Source organism: Diorhabda carinulata, chromosome 6 (genome assembly GCF_026250575.1).
Source record: "Diorhabda carinulata isolate Delta chromosome 6, icDioCari1.1, whole genome shotgun sequence".
In the NCBI taxonomy this organism is placed as follows: domain Eukaryota; kingdom Metazoa; phylum Arthropoda; class Insecta; order Coleoptera; family Chrysomelidae; genus Diorhabda; species Diorhabda carinulata.
Window position 1 is genome coordinate 18,293,648 of NC_079465.1, and position 20,829 is coordinate 18,314,476.

Here is a 20,829-nt window from a genome sequence, read left to right on the forward strand (position 1 = left end):
ACATGGGGACTGAATCTTGAAGTATGCAGAGAAGGCATTTCATCCAATAGATGCACATGGGGACTGCTTGTAATTGAAAATCACTGTTAGCTGTTTGCAGCTAATAAAATGTCCTGGAATTCTATACACCAAGATTCGATTGTACTGAAACTCCTTGGTTAAATTTTTCTATTCTTTGCGTTATATTTCTAGATATAATAATCTAAAAAATCAAAAATTTGCTCTATTCACTGTCATACATTGTTTAATGCCATATATGAGCGCAGCGAACACTTGGAGTACTCACATTCAGTGATATAAATATCTGTATCATCTGTTAATTCCGCAGAAGTTCTTCAATCGATCCAAAATGAGCTTTTATTCTTAGAAACACGAAACGGCTTCACATTTAGCGCGTAGTGACGGCGGGGTGCCACTACGTAGCTAATTTCACTGTGCGAAGTCTGTCAAGTATTTCACGATAGAGTACTGGTCTCTTGGTCTCTTGTTGTTGGACTCTTATCACTTGTATCACTTGTTGCTAGAAAGTATTCTGATATTGATCTCAACATCCATTTGGAAAATTATACGAAGCTGCAAGCATTCCTATTCAGCCGGTCCTAGTGCCATCGAGAGAAAAAAGACTTTATATCGGAAATCCTGAATAAATTTTCAAAACAAAGACATCTAGATCGTTTACGGGTAAAAACTAGAGTGGACACGAACCACAAATGTCGAAAGTTACATTGAAGATAACATAAACAATAAATTGAAATGAAAATAGGATTTAGGGAAATTATTAACAAGATATCTTCACCATTAGTAATGGCCATCAATACTCGCTGTGTATATGTGAAATAAAAAGTTATTTGTTCAAGATTCAATACATTATTAAATTTTGTTCCGAGTTCATAGGATCCTTTATAGATATTGATTTAAATTATTTTTTTTTATTTAATAATTAAATCATTTGATAGATTATAATCTTGTGATATTTAATAAAATGCTGGTAATTGCGATTGTCCCCTTTATGTAAGTAATTTTTTAATTTTTTTTCAGAGGAAGTCAATTTCATTATTACAGAACTGAAAAATTTGATCGTAGATTAAAAATTTATAGCAAAATTTTGCTTTTCAAAAACCTGACACTTGACATAATGCAAGACAACATGCAAGAAATTGCATGCAGTTCCTTGCAAGATCGAAATATTACATGGTTGTCACTATTTAAAAATTCCAAAGGTAAAAGTAAACAATGTCCTTATCTCAAACTTTATTTAATATTTTGTTGACATTTCAAAAATAAAATAACAAAGCTAAGTCAAGTGATCAAGAAAAAATTGATCTGTGCATCAATGGCAATAATTACATCTGCTGCTGCGTTGCTTTTGGATCCTGATGGACAGTTTAACTAGAGAATTCGCCGAGAAAACATAGCAAAATTAGTTAAGAATGGATGAAGAAACATTTGAAAAATTCATCAGGAACATAAAATATAATATCAACAGATTAGAAACACATTTCTCTCTCAAAAAATTGGTATCAAATTGAAAAACTTTCAAGTGCAAGATCAAATAGATATCAAACCCTTAAAAAAGTGAGAAATTTTTAAATAAATAAAATATATTACTAAAAAAAATTATTAAGATTCTCATTATAACATTATAATATTATAAAATGATGTATTCCATCAGAAAGTTCATTTTTGTTATTATCTAAGTACAAGTTTTTTGTGGGTGTCGCCAGTCACTCAAAAATCCTATCGATACACCCTTTTTAATTTTCGAAAGGTCACCTTCCAGCTTGTGTAATTCTGGACATTGAGTATCATAAAATAGAAAATCAAATTTGGAAAAGTTCGGGCTGTTGTCTATCAATTTCTTCGTGTTTAAATTAGTTAATGCTCTTGCAGGTATTCCCAAATCTTTCAAATTTTTCAATTCTTTTGTTAAATCGGAATCGAAAGATTTCAGTTTTGTCGTAGTTAACCATAATGTTTCTAATTTTTTCAAAGGATCGAAAGCTCCTTCTCCAATTTTTTCAACCGGCGTATCTCCAATATGTACAGTAACCAGATCTAAAATACAAATAATAATAGAAACCATCATCTTATAAAATTACATATGTCTAAGTACGTTAACTGTTCTTTAAAAGTGTGCGAAATTTGAAATAAATTTTGAGATGCTTAAACATCGACTTTCAATACAAACATATATTCAGGCCTCTGGTATAGCAATTCCAAACGTTGCTTTAAAAGCAGTTATGAATGGAGCATCATAATTGTTTCTAGATGTATATACCGCTTGTTTTAACGCAGGAACGTTTCCTGCCACGTGAAAGAAGCAGAAACTGAGTCTTCTATCAAATGGAGAGAAACCACCAGACGTACCATCATCCTACCATCCCCTATGCCTACTATATACATCCGACATAATCCTTGAGCGTATACTTCAAGAAAAAATTATAACGGCTTTCGGAAAGGTTTTTCAATTCTTGATGCTATTGATCTCGATAACAGTACTACAAAAGAAGCGATCTCAGGAGTCAGATGGACGTGAGAAATGAATACTGTCTAGTGTTGAGCATGCCAGGATGGTCGACAGCTTTTTCAGACAGAATCCTCAAATACGACACAGAGAACTGTCAATGAAGGCTCAAAGCTCAGTGTTAGATCCACACTTGTGGAATATGATGGGCTACTAAAACTAATACTACCATAGAATTTAAAAAAGCAAGCGGAGCTCGTGAGCAAAAAGCCTCTGGAGTGCGTGAGAAACATCTTATCTCGTCTTATGCCGATCTTAGGAGGTCCTGGTTTCAGGTGTTCGCCCACGATTTGACCCAAATGTTCTCTAACATATATGCGTGAGAAAATACCTTCATAGTTCCAAACCTGAACCGTAGTGCTCAGCCTGTGGAGGAAACAACGAAAGTGCGGAACTCGGATTTTTCTCTTGCCCGCGCTGCACCATGCCTCGTCACACCTGAGAAACTACAATAGTAGTAGGAGTAAAGAAAACAAAAGGAATAAAGAGAAAAATCGAGAGGGAGGAAGGAACTCAAAACTGTTTCTGCCGCAACCCGCTAGATGACAAATTTTGGGATGATAATGATATGTATATTCCAGATATGGGTAAGGATAAATATAGACGGACTCGTTAATTCATTCCCGCAGGACACAAGTAGAAGACGTCGACCACCCTGGGCACCAGGAACCTCGTAGACATTTTATGTCATGATATTCGTGTTCAACGGTTTCGAAAACCTTCAAGTAGTGAATTGAACATATTTCTTGCAAAATTTTCCGACTTATGACCTTATTATTTTGAGATGCACTTCAGCATCTATTTATATCATTTTTCACTTTTCAGGTCATTTTAAATAACTTGTGTTTTTAAACAAAAGTTTATTTGATATGGAATTTATGCTGTTGATGGTATTCATACTGTGAAGACTTGAATGAATAAGAAAGTGTCTTTTTCCAAAACACTACATACTGTTAATGAATTTAGAAACAAAAAGAGGTAGACGAAGTATTAATACAGCAAATCGCCTAAATTTTCCTAAATACTCAAATCAAAAAACCAAAATATGATTCAAATTAATACTCACTCGGATTATTTTCGAAAGCTGCACTAGGAATTTCTTCAATATTACAATGAGTTATTCTCAAACCTTTAAGATTTTTCAAATGTTTTAAAATACCCAAAGTTAAATTTTCTTTATAAATTTTCAATCTCTCCAAGTTATTTAATCCTTCTAAATCATCTTCGTCAATATCTATGGTATTTTCACCTAGTGAAAGACTTGTTAAATTATTAACGTTCTTGAAAGCGCCTTTCAAATGGGGAATGGTAGAACTCTGAATTTCCACGTACGTCAATCTAGGCAATTCAGGAAGAATAAATTTATCCAAATGCGAACCATCTATGAAAATTATGAATATCTCATTAATATTTATAACAAACATATAATAAATTGAAAATACCTATTGATAGAGTCGTTAGATCTCTTAAATTTGCTAGTGAATTCTCGTCGATACTTCCGGATGATCTAAACAAATGAAGCGTTAAAAATTCACTAGGAGGTACAGTTTTATCTAAAGGAATTTCATTTTTATCCAATGCTATATTGAAACAGTAAATATCTGTATGGTTCTCTGCATTCACATCGACTCTACATCCAGTTCTGTCTTCAGCGTTAATTAAATATACATATGTAAACCATAATATTAGTAACTTGAACCTGAAAATAAAACATAACCTAACATATCTCTCAAATCAATATTAAAATCTAAAGTAATTTCACCTCAACCATACGAATTGACTATACTTTCCTTGCCTAATTACTCCGAAGAAAAAGATAAACACCCGCCAATTATAATTAAAATTCAAAAAATTTCTTATATTATTTTACCACGAATCTTTCAAGAAAAATGTCTAGAAAGCGTTATATTTATAAATTTGACTCTAAAAGAGATCCAATTATTTATTTGCGCGAATCTGGTATATCAATAAGAAGGGTTTAAGTAGACCCAGATGATAGAGTCAGAAAATTATGATATCATCTATTGACGCTTTTAAGCCTTTGAGCCTTGAACACTCTTATCAAAAAAAGCAATGACTCTTTGGATCTCAGTCCTATTATGTTTTATGAGGTGGCTAATGGTTCAGATGGAGTCTTACTGTAAAATCATTCCAGGCCTAAGACATTTCAAAAGGTTTATAACCATATCAGCTGAAGAGCCTAAGAAACTTCTCGGGATGACCAGAGTCCAGAGAGATACCAGAGGACGAAAATCACATATTCTGCGAGCAGTTTCTAAAGACAACAATGCATCTATTCTGCATAAGTCCTGTCCATTTAAGCCAAACACTTAGCCATATCCAATCATAAATATTTATTTGAAAACTTAAGTAGCAGCTTTTTGTGAAGACCTTCAACTTCACTTCTTGCAATAGATTTTTGAAAATTTGAATTAACTAGTTAATGGTAATCCTAACAGATATTTTGACATATGCTTTTTGCTGGGAATAATAGGAGTAGAAACCTTTGTATCTCTATGGTTTGGGAATGAAATTGAAAAGGTTGAGATTCACTGATTCATTATAAATGTCTGTGCAGGTTTTCTGTCCATTTATCTAATGCACTTTTGTTGCAAATTACGAAACACAATGAATAACACAACAGGAAAAACTTTTCATTCCAAGCCCTACAAATCTCATATGAAAAAATAAACCAAACGCTCTCTTCTTGCAAAGGTAAACAGCACAAACAAAATAAATGAATAAAGTAATCAAGTTAATGATAAATAAACAAAAGTTTATGCTAAAAATCGAATTTTTTTGTATGACTACCATTAAAATAACACCTTCAATGACAGCCCACATTGTTAAAAGTGATTGTTTACTGTTTACTGATGAAATCAGATAAAATTATGATATTAATTTTAGGAATTGCAAATTTTTTCATTAATGATTTGCGACTTAAGAAGCTTAGCATCATATTACTAGAATCCCCAGTACCATCACACCAGAAGGAACCGGAAGTACAATATTAGACGATGACATTCCAAATCTGTTAAGTTGTTAGATGTGGAAGCAGGCAATGGAATGATCAACATATCCTTCGGCTACCATTGCGTCGTAGACTTCCATCAACCATGTTTATCAACGTAATATTTGCTCCTGAGTCTGCTAGCAAAGAAGCGGAAGATCTACGAAAACATTGGCTTGTGTATTGCTTTGGTTTAGTGCAATGTATTCACGAAAATACATTGCATAAATATTTTTTTTGTGTTTTTGTGTTTGGAAGTTGTATTAGTCTGAGAGCCCGTGAACCCCAGACCTTCGTTATTTTATAAAAGCTGAAAGTTTGTCAGCGCATGCTCCCAACACAGGTAAGAACAATGGACTATTATGAAGTTTGGGTTACCGTGGCTTTGGCAGGTAAACGGTACTAAAGGTGTGTAAAATACCGATCTAAATTCATCAAATAATAAAGTGTGATTTTTTGGTATTACCTTCAGAATATTATTAAAAATCACGTTATTGATTGCCAGACACTTAACATCGTGGCAACCCCTTGCCAGACACCTCTAATGTTCATGAAATTGTAATTCTACTTATGTTATAATATAAAAGCTGATTTTTATATATAATACTTAGGTAATAATTAGATGATGTTTCCTCATCAGCCAGACATTTTTGATAGTTCCAACCCCTTGCCAGACAATGATATAGGGTCGCTGTAGGAGCGAACGCGAGACAGTATATGTATGGTGGGTGCGAGTGAGATGGCGAGATAGGTCTATCGCTATCCCTGAATAACAGATTATAAAAAAAACCAAATAAATAATACTCAAAAATTTAATTTAAAATATATTAATAACATTATAAGTTATTATAAAGCATAAAAAAATAGATTGATGACATTACAGATTATTATTATAGTGTACTAAAGAAAATATTATTATATTCATTATCATCATAATAATCAATGTTATCATTTTCTTCGTCACTGTTACTCCATTCCATATCGTCGTCTTCTTCTTCTTCGTCAGTATATGTATGGTGGGTGCGAGTGAGATGGCGAGATAGGTCTATCGCGATCCCTCACTGCGCAGTTGTTATTTCTACTACGTATTTCGAATATATACAGACTTTAAAGTATATTCAATATGTGTATATTATTAGTGTATTATACGTACATTATATGCTTACAATTTGTTTATGTGATTTTTTAAATGAAAGTGATTTTGTTTAAAAAATTAAGTCGTGGGTGATATATTAATTTGTATTATTTGTAAGAAAAGTAGTGGTAAAATAATATTATTTTCTGACGAGACATTGAAAAAATGTGAATTAATTTTAAAATTGCGAAAAAAACACAACCTTAAATATAATAACATCATTCTTCCACGTGAATATACAGAGAGTGGTCATCACAGGGAATGTTACAAATCATTCACAGGACTGATGAAAAAATATTTTACCCCAGAACCTAAAAATTCTAAAAAGACTGTTGAAACAGAGCAAGAAAAAGAGCTATCTAAAGATGTAAATATATTAACAGACGATTCAATACCAGGTTCATCGCATTTGTCTGAGTTAACTGTATCACACCCGACTTCAGCTTCTCAATCAACAGAACTTCAACCTTTCCAGGCAGCTGTGGACATTCGCGGACTTGAAGAAGTGAGTGAAAATGCTAATGCAACCACAGAAGTAAATAGTTCGATTCAAAGTGATACCAGTGTTGATATAAGTAAAAAAATTTGTTTATTTTGCAATAAAAAAAAAGACAAGTGAGATCAAAAATGCTTCCACTCCATGAAGGTGATAAAAACCAATTTCAGTCTCGTATAATGTCTAGCATTGAAAATCAAAAAGAGTATAATGAGTTGTTAAGTAGATTGGAAAGTATTGCAAGTCCGAAAATACACTATCACACTGACTGTAGGATTCATTTTAATAATAAAATATCTTCATTGGCGAAAATATCTGTTCAAAATGATTGGCATCATTATCAAGAGTACCACCAAGAATCTTTCAATGAAATTTGTAGCATCATAGAAGAAGATATTATCAACAATGGCCGCTGTCATTTATTGATTTATTTACATGAATTATATACTGATTCATTGGAGAGAATGTATGCAGAGAATTCCATTGAAATGGATACTACTTTTACTGCACACCACCTAGAAGAAAAAATTGATAAGAAGTTTTCCAAAAATGTTAAATTCTTTGCAATCCGGAATAAAAAAATAATAGCACCCAATTATATGGAGAAGATTGACGAATCAGTATTGAACAACTTAAAATCTGAAAATATTATCCAAAAAGCGGCATTAGTCTTACGAAAAACTATTTTGACAATGGACAAGAAAGGGTGAAGCTTCTACACCGCAATAATTATTTGATTTTTATTCTACTCTCATAGGTGGTTCTAGAGAGAAACGAAAAAGTGGCTTAAAATGTATTCGTCAAGTACGGTCTTACTGTCAAGATATTATTTATGCAATTCATAATGGTCAAGTCAAGACGTCTAAGCATATCACGCTGGGTATGACTCTGAAGAGTTTAACTAGTAGCAGAAAAATTGTAGATATAATCAACAGATATGGTCATTGTATCAGCTATCAAAGTGTCGAAGAACTTGAAACAGAAACCACCTATGCTTCCATTGAAAAGTCAAATTTATGCCCCGAAAAAATTTAAAAAACACCTGAACTTTGTACTGGACTGGCTTATGATAATTTTGACCGCTTTGTTGAAACTACTAGTGGGAAGGACACTTTACATGACACCGTCGGAATTATTTATCAGAACATCGAATACAATACATCTGAAGAATCTGAAATATCCGAGGCACCAGTTCCCACTAGTAGAGACAATTCACCACAGAAGAGGAAAAGGAGACGAAGAACTTTTGAGGCAATAGCTTCAGATGAAATTGATTACCAGGATTCCATGCGATTACAGGTTGTGATTATAATCCTGCATTTATAATCCTCATTGAGGCCTTTTAAAATTTAAAAAAAAAACTGAAGAGTATCAAACAGCTTTCATTAAATTCGGTAAACACGAATTATTCGAAAATAATAATGAACAACAAAGCACTTTTGTTATTATTCAACGGTTTATATGTGAGGTATACAATGTCGGTTCGATAACTGATGTTGATGCAGAACGGCTTCAACTATTTTTGATGCTAGCAGTCTGCCACCATGTAAATCCGAGCTGCTACAACAATATCTGCGAGCCAACTATGTGTCTAGCATTTGGAAGAATGCAAATCAGCAAATTCCAACAATTTATCAACCCGAGAATAATGGTTGGGTTCTCGAAGATAATCAGTACTATTTTAAATGGTTCGAAGGTGATCAGTTGCCAAATTTCGTCAGAGAATCACTGAAAACTATCTCACTTCAAACCATTATACATTATTTTTTGATATTTTCAATCCCATTAACTTTTTCATATTTCTACAGAAACTGACGAAGAAGAAGAAGACGACGATATGGAATGGAGTAACAGTGACGAAGAAAATGATAACATTGATTATTATGATGATAATGAATATAATAATATTTTCTTTAGTACACTATAATAATAATCTGTAATGTCATCAATCTATTTTTTTATGCTTTATAATAACTTATAATGTTATTAATATATTTTAAATTGAATTTTTGAGTATTATTTATTTGGTTTTTTTATAATCTGTTATTCAGGGATAGCGATAGACCTATCTCGCCATCTCACTCGCACCCACCATACATATACTGTCTCGCGCTCGCTCCTACAGCGACCCTATATCATTGTCTGGCAAGGGGTTGGAACTATCAAAAATGTCTGGCTGATGAGGAAACATCATCTAATTATTACCAAGTATTATATATAAAAATCAGCTTTTATATTATAACATAAGTAGAATTATAATTTCATGAACATTAGGGGTGTCTGGCAAGGGGTTGCCACGATGTTAAGTGTCTGGCAATCAATAACGTGATTTTTAATAATATTCTGAAGGTAATACCAAAAAATCACACTTTATTATTTGATGAATTTAGATCGGTATTTTACATACCTTTAGTACCGTTTACCTGCCAAAGCCACGGTAACCCAAACTTCATAATAGTCCATCGTTCTTACCTGTGTTGGGAGCATGCGCTGACAAACTTTCAGCTTTTATAAAATAACGAAGGTCTGGGGTTCACGGGCTCTTGCTCTATATGACCAATGATTCATTTGTTATTTCGATATCTTATATAACATCACTCAATAAGTCGCGTGACTGACACACATATGGCACTGTCATTGTCAAATCCATGTGACGTTTATAAAATATAAATTTTCAAAAGACTATGTGTAACATTTTATGATATTTTGATTAGTCATGGAAAACTGAAGCTACTTTTGTTATTTTCAAAACAATTATCTTATTGCTGCTTGATGAAAAAAATAGAATTTCTTTTCAAGGTAGATAGTAAATTAGCGACATAAAGCGTGCTAAAACGCCACCTGCGTTCGGCGCGCGGTGATCGAGTCTTGCTGCCAGGCGCTGCCACGTATAGAAATAAGCGCTTAATTGTCAATCGCGATGAGTGCCAAACGCCGGACCTGCACTTATAATGAAGTATACCAGTTAGTAGAGTAAGATTCATAAAACAAGTACGATTTTTCAATTTTAAAAAATAGTCAGTTAGTCAAAAGTTTTTAATATCGAAAGTTAGTAAAAATCGTTGATTTTTCGACTTTCAATACTTTTTTAAATATGCATTATACGAAAAAATGACAAGAGACCTTATCTTTTTAAAACGTACCAGATTTTCACAAAACCACCGGGCATATTTGGAATCAGCGGCTCAAAATAAATAAGAATACCACTGTTTAGTATCACTTCAAAATGGCGTATTTTACCATCAAAATGAATTATTTATACAAAAAAAAATTGTAGGACATTTGTGTTAAAGTTTTTTACGTATTATAACAAAATATCCAATAATTTTGTAAAAACGAACATTTTTATTCAAAATATTTTGTATCTCAGAAAAAACAATCTTATTCCAAATTATTAGTTTTCACTTTAATTTCAAATTTTCTTATATGATAACCCCATTTCGCTATAATTAATATTAATTAAAGGAATAATTGTACTTAATTTACAGTTTAAATTTCTATTCATTTTAATTACGGAAAACCTTGTATAAATAATCATGTTTTCAAACAATTTATAACAATATTTGTTAATAATATTGGATAAAATGTTATCTTTATAGTTATTCTAAAATTTGATAATAACTTAATAAACAATTTTCTACTTACATCCTGGTTAACGAATGTTTCATAAATCAACTATTTAATTTCAAATCTACTATGGTAATGTAATATTTTTGAGAATATGCGTTTATATATATATATATATGTTCACAAATTTTCATTGCCTTCAAGTCAGTCTCTAATTTGATAAGAATAATGGTGTTGTTGATAAAATCCTAATTTATTTTTTTTAATACTCTCAATACCGATAATGAAGTTGAAAGGTCTTGTTTGAAAATAGTCCGAAGAGGTGGTCAGGTCTGTTTGATACCACAACTTAATTGATTTATTAATACGAATTGATTGGACGATATGCTTGTTTTGAATCACTTGTTTTGAACTGAGGGAATCATTGAAGATTCCATTATTATTAAATTGTCGATTTAAATTTTCGTTTCTTAGTCCAGCCCTGCTTGCTCAAGGACTAATTCCTAACATAAATCTAGTTTTAAAAAGTTCAGTAGGGCCTTTTATGTGGCAAATACGACAAAACGTTATTGAGATTAATGGTTTAATCAATATTTAGATCCCTATACCAAACTTCGAAGACTGTCATAGAAAAACAACAAAGTTGTATCCATAACATAAAAAGTTTTTGAATACAAAATGTAAACATTGTACAAAAAAAAAAGTTTATGTTATGTGGAAACGATGTAAATGGTTACTGCTTTGTTCAGTTAGAGATATCCAGTTACTGCAATTAACAAAAGAAGAAAGATATCTTAAAATGAAACTGATACAGGTATTTGAGTTTTTTCAGATTCATTTTACGCATTCACTCAGAAATCGAAGCAGGATTACCAAAATAAGTAAAACACATTTACAGAGAATTTACAAAGCAAACAGAATTTATCAGTTAGAAGTCAAAAATTTTCATACTTAAGAAGAAGATGGCGAAACAAGGCGATTGAAGTTGTGTCTGTCTTCAGAGAAGCTAATTTTAGAAAACATAAATTTTCATATATTAATTTTTCTGGCAAAAGTACTTTTACCACAAGTGGCGTCCCGACCACCCAAAACTGTCAATATTTTATAGTAATATGACATACAAAAAACGTTCATTACAAGCTGGGGCAGATCACACCCAAAACTGTCATTATTTTATAGTCAGATGCCATACACAAAACGTTTACTGGAAGCTGGAGCAGATTACACCCAAAACTATCAATATTTCATAGTAATGTGACATACAAAAAACGTTCATTACAAGCTGGGACAGATCACACCCAAAACTGTCAATATTTTATGGTTAGATGCCATACACGAAACGTTTACTGGAAGCTGGAGCAGATCACACCCAAAACTATCAATATTTTATAGTAATGCGACATACAAAAAACGTTCAATACAAGCTGGGGCAGATCACACTCAAAACTGTCATTATTTTATGGTCAGATGCCATACACAAAACGTTTACTGGAAGCTGGAGCAGATTACACCCAAAACTATCAATATTTCATAGTAATGTGACATACAAAAAACGTTCATTACAAGCTGGGACAGATCACACCCAAAACTGTCAATATTTTATGGTCAGATGCCATACACGAAACGTTTACTGGAAGCTGGAGCAGATCACACCCAAAACTATCAATATTTTATAGTAATGTGACATACAAAAAACGTTCAATACAAGCTGGGGCAGATCACACCCAAAACTGTCATTATTTTATGGTCAGATGCCATACACAAAACGTTTACTGGAAGCTGGAGCAGATCACATCCAAAACTATCAATATTTTATAGTAATGTGACATACAAAAAACGTTCAATACAAGCTGGGGCAGATCACACCCAAAACTGTCATTATTTTATGGTCAGATGCCATACACAAAACGTTTACTGGAAGCTGGAGCAGATCACATCCAAAACTATCAATATTTTATAGTAATGTGACATACAAAAAACGTTCAATACAAGCTGGGACAGATCACACCCAAAACTGTCAATATTTTATGGTCAGATGCCATACACGAAACGTTTACTGGAAGCTGGAGCAGATCACACCCAAAACTATCAATATTTTATAGTAATGCGACATACAAAAAACGTTCAATACAAGCTGGGGCAGATCACACCCAAAACTGTCATTATTTTATGGTCAGATGCCATACACAAAACGTTTACTGGAAGCTGGAGCAGATCACATCCAAAACTATCAATATTTTATAGTAATGTGACATACAAAAAACGTTCAATACAAGCTGGGGCAGATCACACCCAAAACTGTCATTATTTTATGGTCAGATGCCATACACAAAACGTTTACTGGAAGCTGCAGCAGATCACACCCAAAACTGTCAATATTTTATAGTAATATGACAAAAAAAACTGTCAATATTTTATAGTCAGATGTCATACACAAAACGTTCACTATAAGCTGGGGCAGATCAAATTACTTCAACTTTTTTGGGGTGTTTTCAGATCAAGTAGATAAAATAAACAGATCATACCATCCAGAAAGAAATGGCAGCTAACAACCATGGAAAAGCAAAGTATCATGTCAAAATATTACGGTGATTTTCTTAAAGGAGTTACCTACAACAGGTATTAGTTATTCTTGTCCTGCATAAACCATTCTGTCCAGATCTGATCCCTGTCGACTACTGGAAACTTTCAAACTTGAAAAAAACATACGAATTAAAACGATATCAATGGCTAAAACAGAAGTTAATGTCGAAGAAAAATATTTTGATAAAAATAAAATAGAAAAACTGTAAGAGAAGCGTTGAACTGATCATATTACTTTAAAAAGAAACTCACTTGATGAATAAAATGAAATTCGGCTAATCTATCTAATCAGATCTAATCAGAGGAAGCATCAAACCAAAATCAATGCTCTATTCTCTTTTTATGCATGTGTAGAAAACGTTCAACTAGATTCAAAACCCTGACTTGTTAGTAAGCTTTTTTTTGCCAAATCCTAATGTATTCATATACAACCGACCATTCGATAAGTATGAATATCCATTATTCCTTATCTCAACTACTCACCCAACAGACTGACATTCCAATAATCTCCTTACTAGTCCTCTTTTTATACATATGATACTTTACCTAGAAAATGCTCAATTACATACGTTTCTGCTCCATTTACTTCCACATCCAAAATGTCCTGACACAATTGTCCAAATTATGCAAGACATGGAGGGTAATATTCACTACCCAGAGATAAAGACTTCCACCACAAAATATCTGCTTGGTTCATTTTTGAGGAAAACGTTTAGAGCACCCTACTCAGTCCCCTTTTAAACTTGATCGGTTAATTCTCAAGTACTACCAATACACGTCCCGTTTCTGTGCTAGCAACACATGTTAATAAAGACATAACTCCCAATTAAAGCCGCTCTAGCCTTCAAGACTAAGACTCTGTACTTCTTCTCGAAGCCCAAAAGGAAACTCCCAGAGAGGGGGCTTTTCGGCTCTTCGGCTACTGGATACGGTTTAGTAAGAACTACTTTACTTGATTATTCCCTTATAGCCATTCATCAGCTGAATGAACTTTCATCCATTTTTAAAAAAATTCAAAACGAACTCATCGGGGGTGCGCAAAAGCACCCTATTCAAAGCTTCTTAACTCAAACCCTGCAGCATCTAATACTCACTATTGCAAAAACTGATATAAGAAAAACTTAACAGTACCATTAGTAAAGTTTTATACTGAGCTCTACAAAATTATCACTAATTTCGGGATTAAAAATCGACTGCGAGAGAGATTTGGTCAAATCCTTTGGTCTCGATAATAAATAATGGAACCTAATTAATGAGCCTAATTTTGAAATATAGTTGTTTTCTTTAAAGCTTGTTTTAAAAATCAAAATTGCGCAACGATGCTAGAATCTGATATGAATATAAAAAAATTCTAAATTAGTCGATTCACAAAAATATATTCTGTTACAGATCTTCAGTTAGCAGCTGAATTAGGAAAAACATTACTGGAAAGAAATAAGGAATTGGAAATATCACTTAAACAACATCAAAATGTTATTGAAGATCAGGCTCAAGAAATAGAAGTGAGTAAATCATATAAATTAAGTTATTATCATGTCAAAAGTAAACTATAAATAAAACTATATATAGAATTTTTTACCACTCTAATTCAATCTTTTTCAAGTATGAATCTTATTAAAAACAAACAAAGAAGTCGTCTCATAGATGACAACTTAGAAATGTGCCTTAAAAACATCAACCTACAAACCGGACTATAGACTGAACATCCTCATACCAACGAGATAGGACTGGGAAGAGAACGCAGGAACAGTAAGTAACTCGATCTTCACGGAGGGGTCCTTAAAGGACGAACAGACGGGAGCGGGAGTATACTCTGAAGTTCTGGGATTAAGGGAATCCTTGAGGCTTAGAAATGGCTGCAACATACTGCAGGCCGAGCTGCGGGCAATAGAACGAACCACAGAACTAATCCGATGCAGAGATGAAACGGTGCGTGACATCACAATCTACACGGATAGCCAAGCGGCTCTGAGATCACTATCGTCTACTGCAGTGAGATCTAGGTCAGTGCTGAGCTGTCGCGAAGCTCTGTCATGGATTCGTAACCGAAAGGCTATACTCTGCTTGATACCTGGACACAGCAATGTAGAAGGGAATCAAATGGTAGACAAACTAGCCAAATTGGGAACGACCAGGAGCGGGGACGAAGCGGTGGGCTTGAAACTACCACCGATCAAATTGCTGAGAGACACGATAGTTAGAACATTAGAAGGAGAGCACAGCAAGAGATGGAGTATGTCTACTACTGTGTCATCTCACGCTCCTTGTGGCCGGTGCTACAGAAGAGGAAGACAACAGAACTGCAAGGCTATGGGAGAGCCTCCATCCGAAGGGTTGTAGCAGTGATTACCGGTCACTGCACAGTAGGCTCTAGACTTAGGAAAATGGATATCAAAACCGACGATCTCTGTGCAGAATGCAGTGAAGAAGAAGAGACAATAGAACACCTAATGTATCGCTGCACAGCATTGGCGTCGAAACGACTACAATGCATGGGGAGTGAAACATTGGAATGTCTGGAAGAAGCAGCGGAGCTGAATATTAAGGACCTGAATAAATTCATTGCAAACTGGAAAAGCTTGGGAAGGGGATAAGGACCTAGCAACGGAAGAGATAGGGAAGGGGAGTGAAATGGTGCTGACTGAAAAGTCAGCAAGGGCATTACAATGAGCCTAAGGCCTCCGAATGGATGAATAATGTCCATATTGAATATTAAATCAAGTTTTATTCAATGTACCCATAATTTAATGAATCTTTAAAATGATGATGAATGTTTACTTCATTTACAAACAGATTTCGCTCTCAATTTTTATTTATCGTTTTAATTTGGCTAATAAGTTTGCCAACCACTGTTCCAGGCTGACTGCCAATTGGACTCCAGTGTGAAATCATAGAACTATGTTTCATCCATTACCACACAACATTTTTTCACGAAAAACTCGAGAATTAAGCATTTTCTGGAAAAAATTATTCTTATCAAAATTGAGGCTTATAAACAAAAATTAGTCAGTTTAAATTAAATTTTTTAAATAATATTCAGCAACTTAAGAGTCACTGAAAGCCAATTTTCTCTTTTTCGTAAATTTATGCAGAGGTTTGAGCTCAAATAACGGAAAAACCATAAATTTTTGTTGTTGTCGATGTAACTATTGACAACTGTTATTGATTTTTACAGCTGTAATGTCACCACCACTCTCACAGTTCAAGATCTTCCAGTTTTGAAAACGTACCAATTTGTTTGGAAACTTTTTACGTTTTATTCACTTGACGAATCTTTACATTTTAGCTTTGATATATCAATTTATCATTTTCCAGTATCTTACAAAGCAAGTGGTAGCCCTTCGAGAAGTTAACGATTCAAGATTACGAATATACGAACAACTAGAAGTTAGCATTCAAGATTTGGAAAGGGCTAATCACCGATTAGTACTAGAAAATTCGTCTGACAAGAAACAACTCAAGGTAAGGATATGTAACAGACTTTTGTGTGTGTATTATATAGTGAATTGTAGATTGTTTGACTTTCAATTTTTTTTTTTTTGGTTTGTTGGCAACATCTTGCAACGCAACTTTCTTTACTTTCTCTAATCTTTCTCTCATCTCCTTTTTTGATATTTACCACGCTATTTTCTTGGTATTCTCGTTTGAGAACATTCATTCTAGATGGTCCAACCTTTAAAGTATTTTTGATCTACCTGTGAAACTGGTTTAACATCAGATGATCTGAACTATTTAGGGCCACGTTTCCAAAGTCAAAATAGTCCCGATAATAGCCAACCTCCGAAATAGAGACGGTACATGAACTTGAAGATACAACGCATAGTTTCCATTTTTTTTTGTGTTTTTTCAGCCTTTATATATTTCTTTACTAATAGCATTTTCCGTTCTCAAACTATATCTACCATAATTTGAGTTTTGAAAAATCAACTATGCCCCAGGAAGTTTCCTGTAAAGTATCATTTATGTAGCAAATATGAAAAAAGTTATTCAGAATCCATATCTACGAGGTCTGGCTATTAAATAACGAGACTTTAAAAGCAGATCTTTTTCAAACTTTTCAAGGAAATCTGAATAGATCCGTTGAAGCAAGAGCTTTTGGTTGAGAATCAGATTTTTTGACACCAACTTATAAATTAGTTTTTGACCAAGCAGAGCTTTTACGAAAGTGGTTGCACTCAATCGGCGACACCACCATACGTTAAGTGACATTTATGAAAAAATATCAAGCCCCAAAAGTATGTATTTATGTGAAAAATATTCATTTTTCATTTGAATTAAAAATTCTGGATAAAGTGAACTATTTCAATTAAAATAGAATATTAAAATTGCATATTTTTCAAGTAAAATTTTGTAAGTTAGAAAAGGTATTTAATTACTTTGTCTAGCGAGATTGCAGATTCACTCACAAAAAACAACGAATCAAAATTAAAAAAACAATGTGAAAAATGGAAAATAGGTCAGTATTTCAATGTTATGTTTCCAATATTTTAATTAACCTAAAAAATATATACTTTATATGTGTGGGTGTAAAATATTTCATTTCCTTTTTTTATTTTTGGCCACTGGATAAAAATTAGTTTCTTTGATAGTTCGGAAGTAGAAAACTGATATCGATCAAGATATTGCAGAAACACTATCAAAATATGATCAATATTTATAAATATATTGAATATACGGAGTACGTTTGAAGAGAATAAAAATTTTAAAAACACGTCTCTTTTATTAAAGTGAATTTTAGTTTTGATAATCCATATTGTAACTAACTGATAGTATCTTTGATCAAATTGTTGGCATCGCAATTATCTCTTGGTTTTTGAATTGAACAGAGTTGCGCGAAACTTCTAAAAAAAATTATCACTGCTTATTTATTCAAAGAAAAAAAAATGAATCTATTCAAAGAAAAGAATGAATCATTGAATAGCCTATGAATACATTATCAAATTTTCGTGAAAAAATATTAAATATTTGTGTAAAAAGAGTTGATGATTGAAAATCGTAAAATTCAGACAGTTTAAATCAATTTAACCTATATTTAGACCATTCACAGCCACTACGATGAGGTGGGTCTATTTTTTTATTTTTTTGATGACTTTTTGATGGCTACATTAAAATCAGTATCTAATCTTTAATTCTGAATAAGTTTCTATAAAAAAAAGGCGTGCGTGGGCAGTGAACATACCAAATTTTATTGATTTGCCATGTTTGAAACTAATAAAGTAACCGCAATATTCTTTGGCCAACCAGATTTCCAGACCTAACTCTATTAGATAACTTTCTTTGAAAATATCTGTTATACAATATTTAATAAAATACGAAAGGTGGTAATCAATTAGAATAACTGCTGGAGGTATTCGGAATTCGATAGATTTGTTTTTTTTATGCCAAGTTGTTCAGAATTATGTATTTCAATTACTAGTCTAACTAGTACATCCAAAAATAATAATATTGATCTACAGAAACTGTTTATTTTAAATTATTGAAAAAAAATGAGTTTGACAATTCTAATGACAGCCAGCAGTGTTAAAAGTGATTGTTGACCTGGCAGTCAGTTAAAAATGTTTATGAAATCAGTTAAAATTATAATAATTCTAGGAATTCCAAATTTTCATTATTAATATTTAACAATCATGACTTTTGAACATTAATATTAAGCGTACAATTAGACCAATTGCCTCGCAATATATTACTAGAATCCCTAGATGATATTTTATGACAATAACTATTAATAATAAAAATATTGTATTCAATTCAACGTAGGTGGCTACTAAACTCAAATTGACATTTTTATTCTGGTTGCACCATAAAAAATTAAAATGAAAATGAAGATAAAACTAAAACAACGTTTAACATCAAATTTGACACCAATATGTAATTATGTTCGAAGGTCTTGATAACCATTAGTTGAAATGCTGGATTTTTTTCTTTTTTAGACTCTGAACATTACTCTCGATACCTTAGAATCAAAAATCGATGATTTACAAACAACCAATGATGATCTGAAAGTTCAATTAGAAATACTCAGGAAGAAAACGCAAAGAAATGCCGAATTGGCAACACCTACCAATTCCAAAGAGACAATTGTTTTGAGGCACGTGGACAGGCTAGATGAAGAAGTTACTTCAGATTCATCGGCAATAACAGAAAATGATGTAAGTTATAGTTTTTATTATTTTAATTTCGATAATATCAACCCAAAAGAAATTGACACCCCCAAATATTTCGAATTTTGTCCAAATTTTGGAAAAGTACACACACCTCGAATGGCAGGTTATGAAGCTGTTTTTTTGAATGTTTATCTATAATATTTACATTAAAAAATTTTCGTTGTGAATAAAATAAAACATCATCTTTTCCACATTAATTGTTTTAATTTATTTTTTCGAGAAACAAAAAAATTTTATTAAATATATTTTTTTACAAATGTTTTCAATCAATTGCAAATTATTATTGAAATCCTAATCTTTTAAAACGGTTTATTTTATATATACATGGCTATATATTCCCACAAGGGTTGAAGGAATGTCTTTTCGATCAAATTGTCTTGAAGGATAAATCAATTTTTAACATTCAAATGTTTATATAAATGTTGTCGATTCCATGTGTGCTTGTATCCAATTTTTGAGCTATGATACATGATCTTGAAATTGATTCAATTCTACTTGGCATGTTGTTGAAGCTAACAACTTGTATTGGTTGTTTATTCTAAAAACGAACATGCTTCATTTTAATATTTTTCGAAAGCGCTGCCTAACATTGCCTAACATTCGTCGTAAAGAACAATCGTATATTTAAAGCTCTGCAGACTGGTTAGACTGCTCAACTAACGCCAACGTGACAGCTTCTACAAATATCGGTTGTCCAGAAAACGGCGCGTCGGCAACAGAGCACGTTTTAAAGAATATCGTCTTCCACACACACTGTTGAACGATTTGAAGCGTAAACTTGTATTGGTTGTTTATTCTAAAAATTCGTTTTAATATTTTTCGAGGGCGTTTCCTAGGATTCGTCGTAAATAACAATTGGATATTTGAAGCTCTACAGACTGATTGGGATGCTCAACTAACGCCACAGCTGTTACAAATACCAGTTGTCCAGAACACGGCGCGTCGGTAACAGAGCCCGTTTTCAAGAATATCGGTACGTCTTCCACACACAGTGTTGAATGATTTGAAGCGTGAACTTGTATTGGTTGTTTATTCTAACGAACATGCTTCGTTTTAATATTTTTCGAGAGCGTTGCCTGACTTACAACAATGTTTTTGTAGGAAATCGAAAATCGCCAAGAAATTCATTATTTTCGAAAATCAAAACTTAGAAGTCTTCGTGACAACGAGTTTTCGCCCGCTAATTTCATTATCGACGACGAGTCATATTTTACTTTTGACGAGAATAAAAAGGTGAATAATAAGGCTTATTATTGTCAGAAAGACGAGGAAGTAAATTCAGAAATTTATTCCCTAAGACACAAAAAGTTCAACTCGATAGTGTTGGAAAGCTTCTCGTTGTTTTTCAGT

The 20,829-nt window shown here is 32.8% G+C and overlaps 2 protein-coding genes across 4 annotated transcripts in view; one reads left to right on the forward strand and one right to left on the reverse strand.

The window, feature by feature from the left end:
• LOC130895705 (cerebellar degeneration-related protein 2) overlaps window positions 1–20,829 on the forward strand; it is a 171,589-nt gene that overhangs the window by 126,289 nt on the left and 24,471 nt on the right. For all 3 annotated transcript variants that reach the window (XM_057803179.1, XM_057803180.1, XM_057803178.1), the window contains exons 2-4: window positions 14,705–14,817; window positions 16,631–16,777; window positions 19,246–19,464. In XM_057803179.1, the coding sequence (XP_057659162.1) occupies window positions 14,705–14,817; window positions 16,631–16,777; window positions 19,246–19,464 (479 nt within the window). The remainder of the gene's footprint in view (window positions 1–14,704; window positions 14,818–16,630; window positions 16,778–19,245; window positions 19,465–20,829) is intronic.
• LOC130895708 (leucine-rich repeat-containing G-protein coupled receptor 5-like) lies at window positions 1,239–10,945 on the reverse strand. The gene is made up of 4 exons (XM_057803185.1): window positions 10,811–10,945; window positions 3,967–4,223; window positions 3,591–3,905; window positions 1,239–2,055 (listed from the first exon to the last, which is right to left on the reverse strand). The coding sequence occupies exons 1-4, from the start codon at window positions 10,831–10,833 to the stop codon at window positions 1,694–1,696; spliced, it is 957 nt and encodes a 318-aa protein (XP_057659168.1). The 5' UTR covers window positions 10,834–10,945; the 3' UTR covers window positions 1,239–1,693.

What these genes read in the sequence shown, in the direction of transcription:
- LOC130895708 (XM_057803185.1), bottom strand. Translation starts at nt 10,833, where the DNA reads ATGAAACATTCGTTAACCAGGAT. An exon ending in TCTAACGACTCTATCAATAG is followed by an intron (nt 3,906 to 3,966) that starts GTATTTTCAATT and finishes TAATTTTCATAG; the next exon opens with ATGGTTCGCATTTGGATAAA. An exon ending in AGCTTTCGAAAATAATCCGA is followed by an intron (nt 2,056 to 3,590) that starts GTGAGTATTAAT and finishes TTTGTATTTTAG; the next exon opens with ATCTGGTTACTGTACATATT.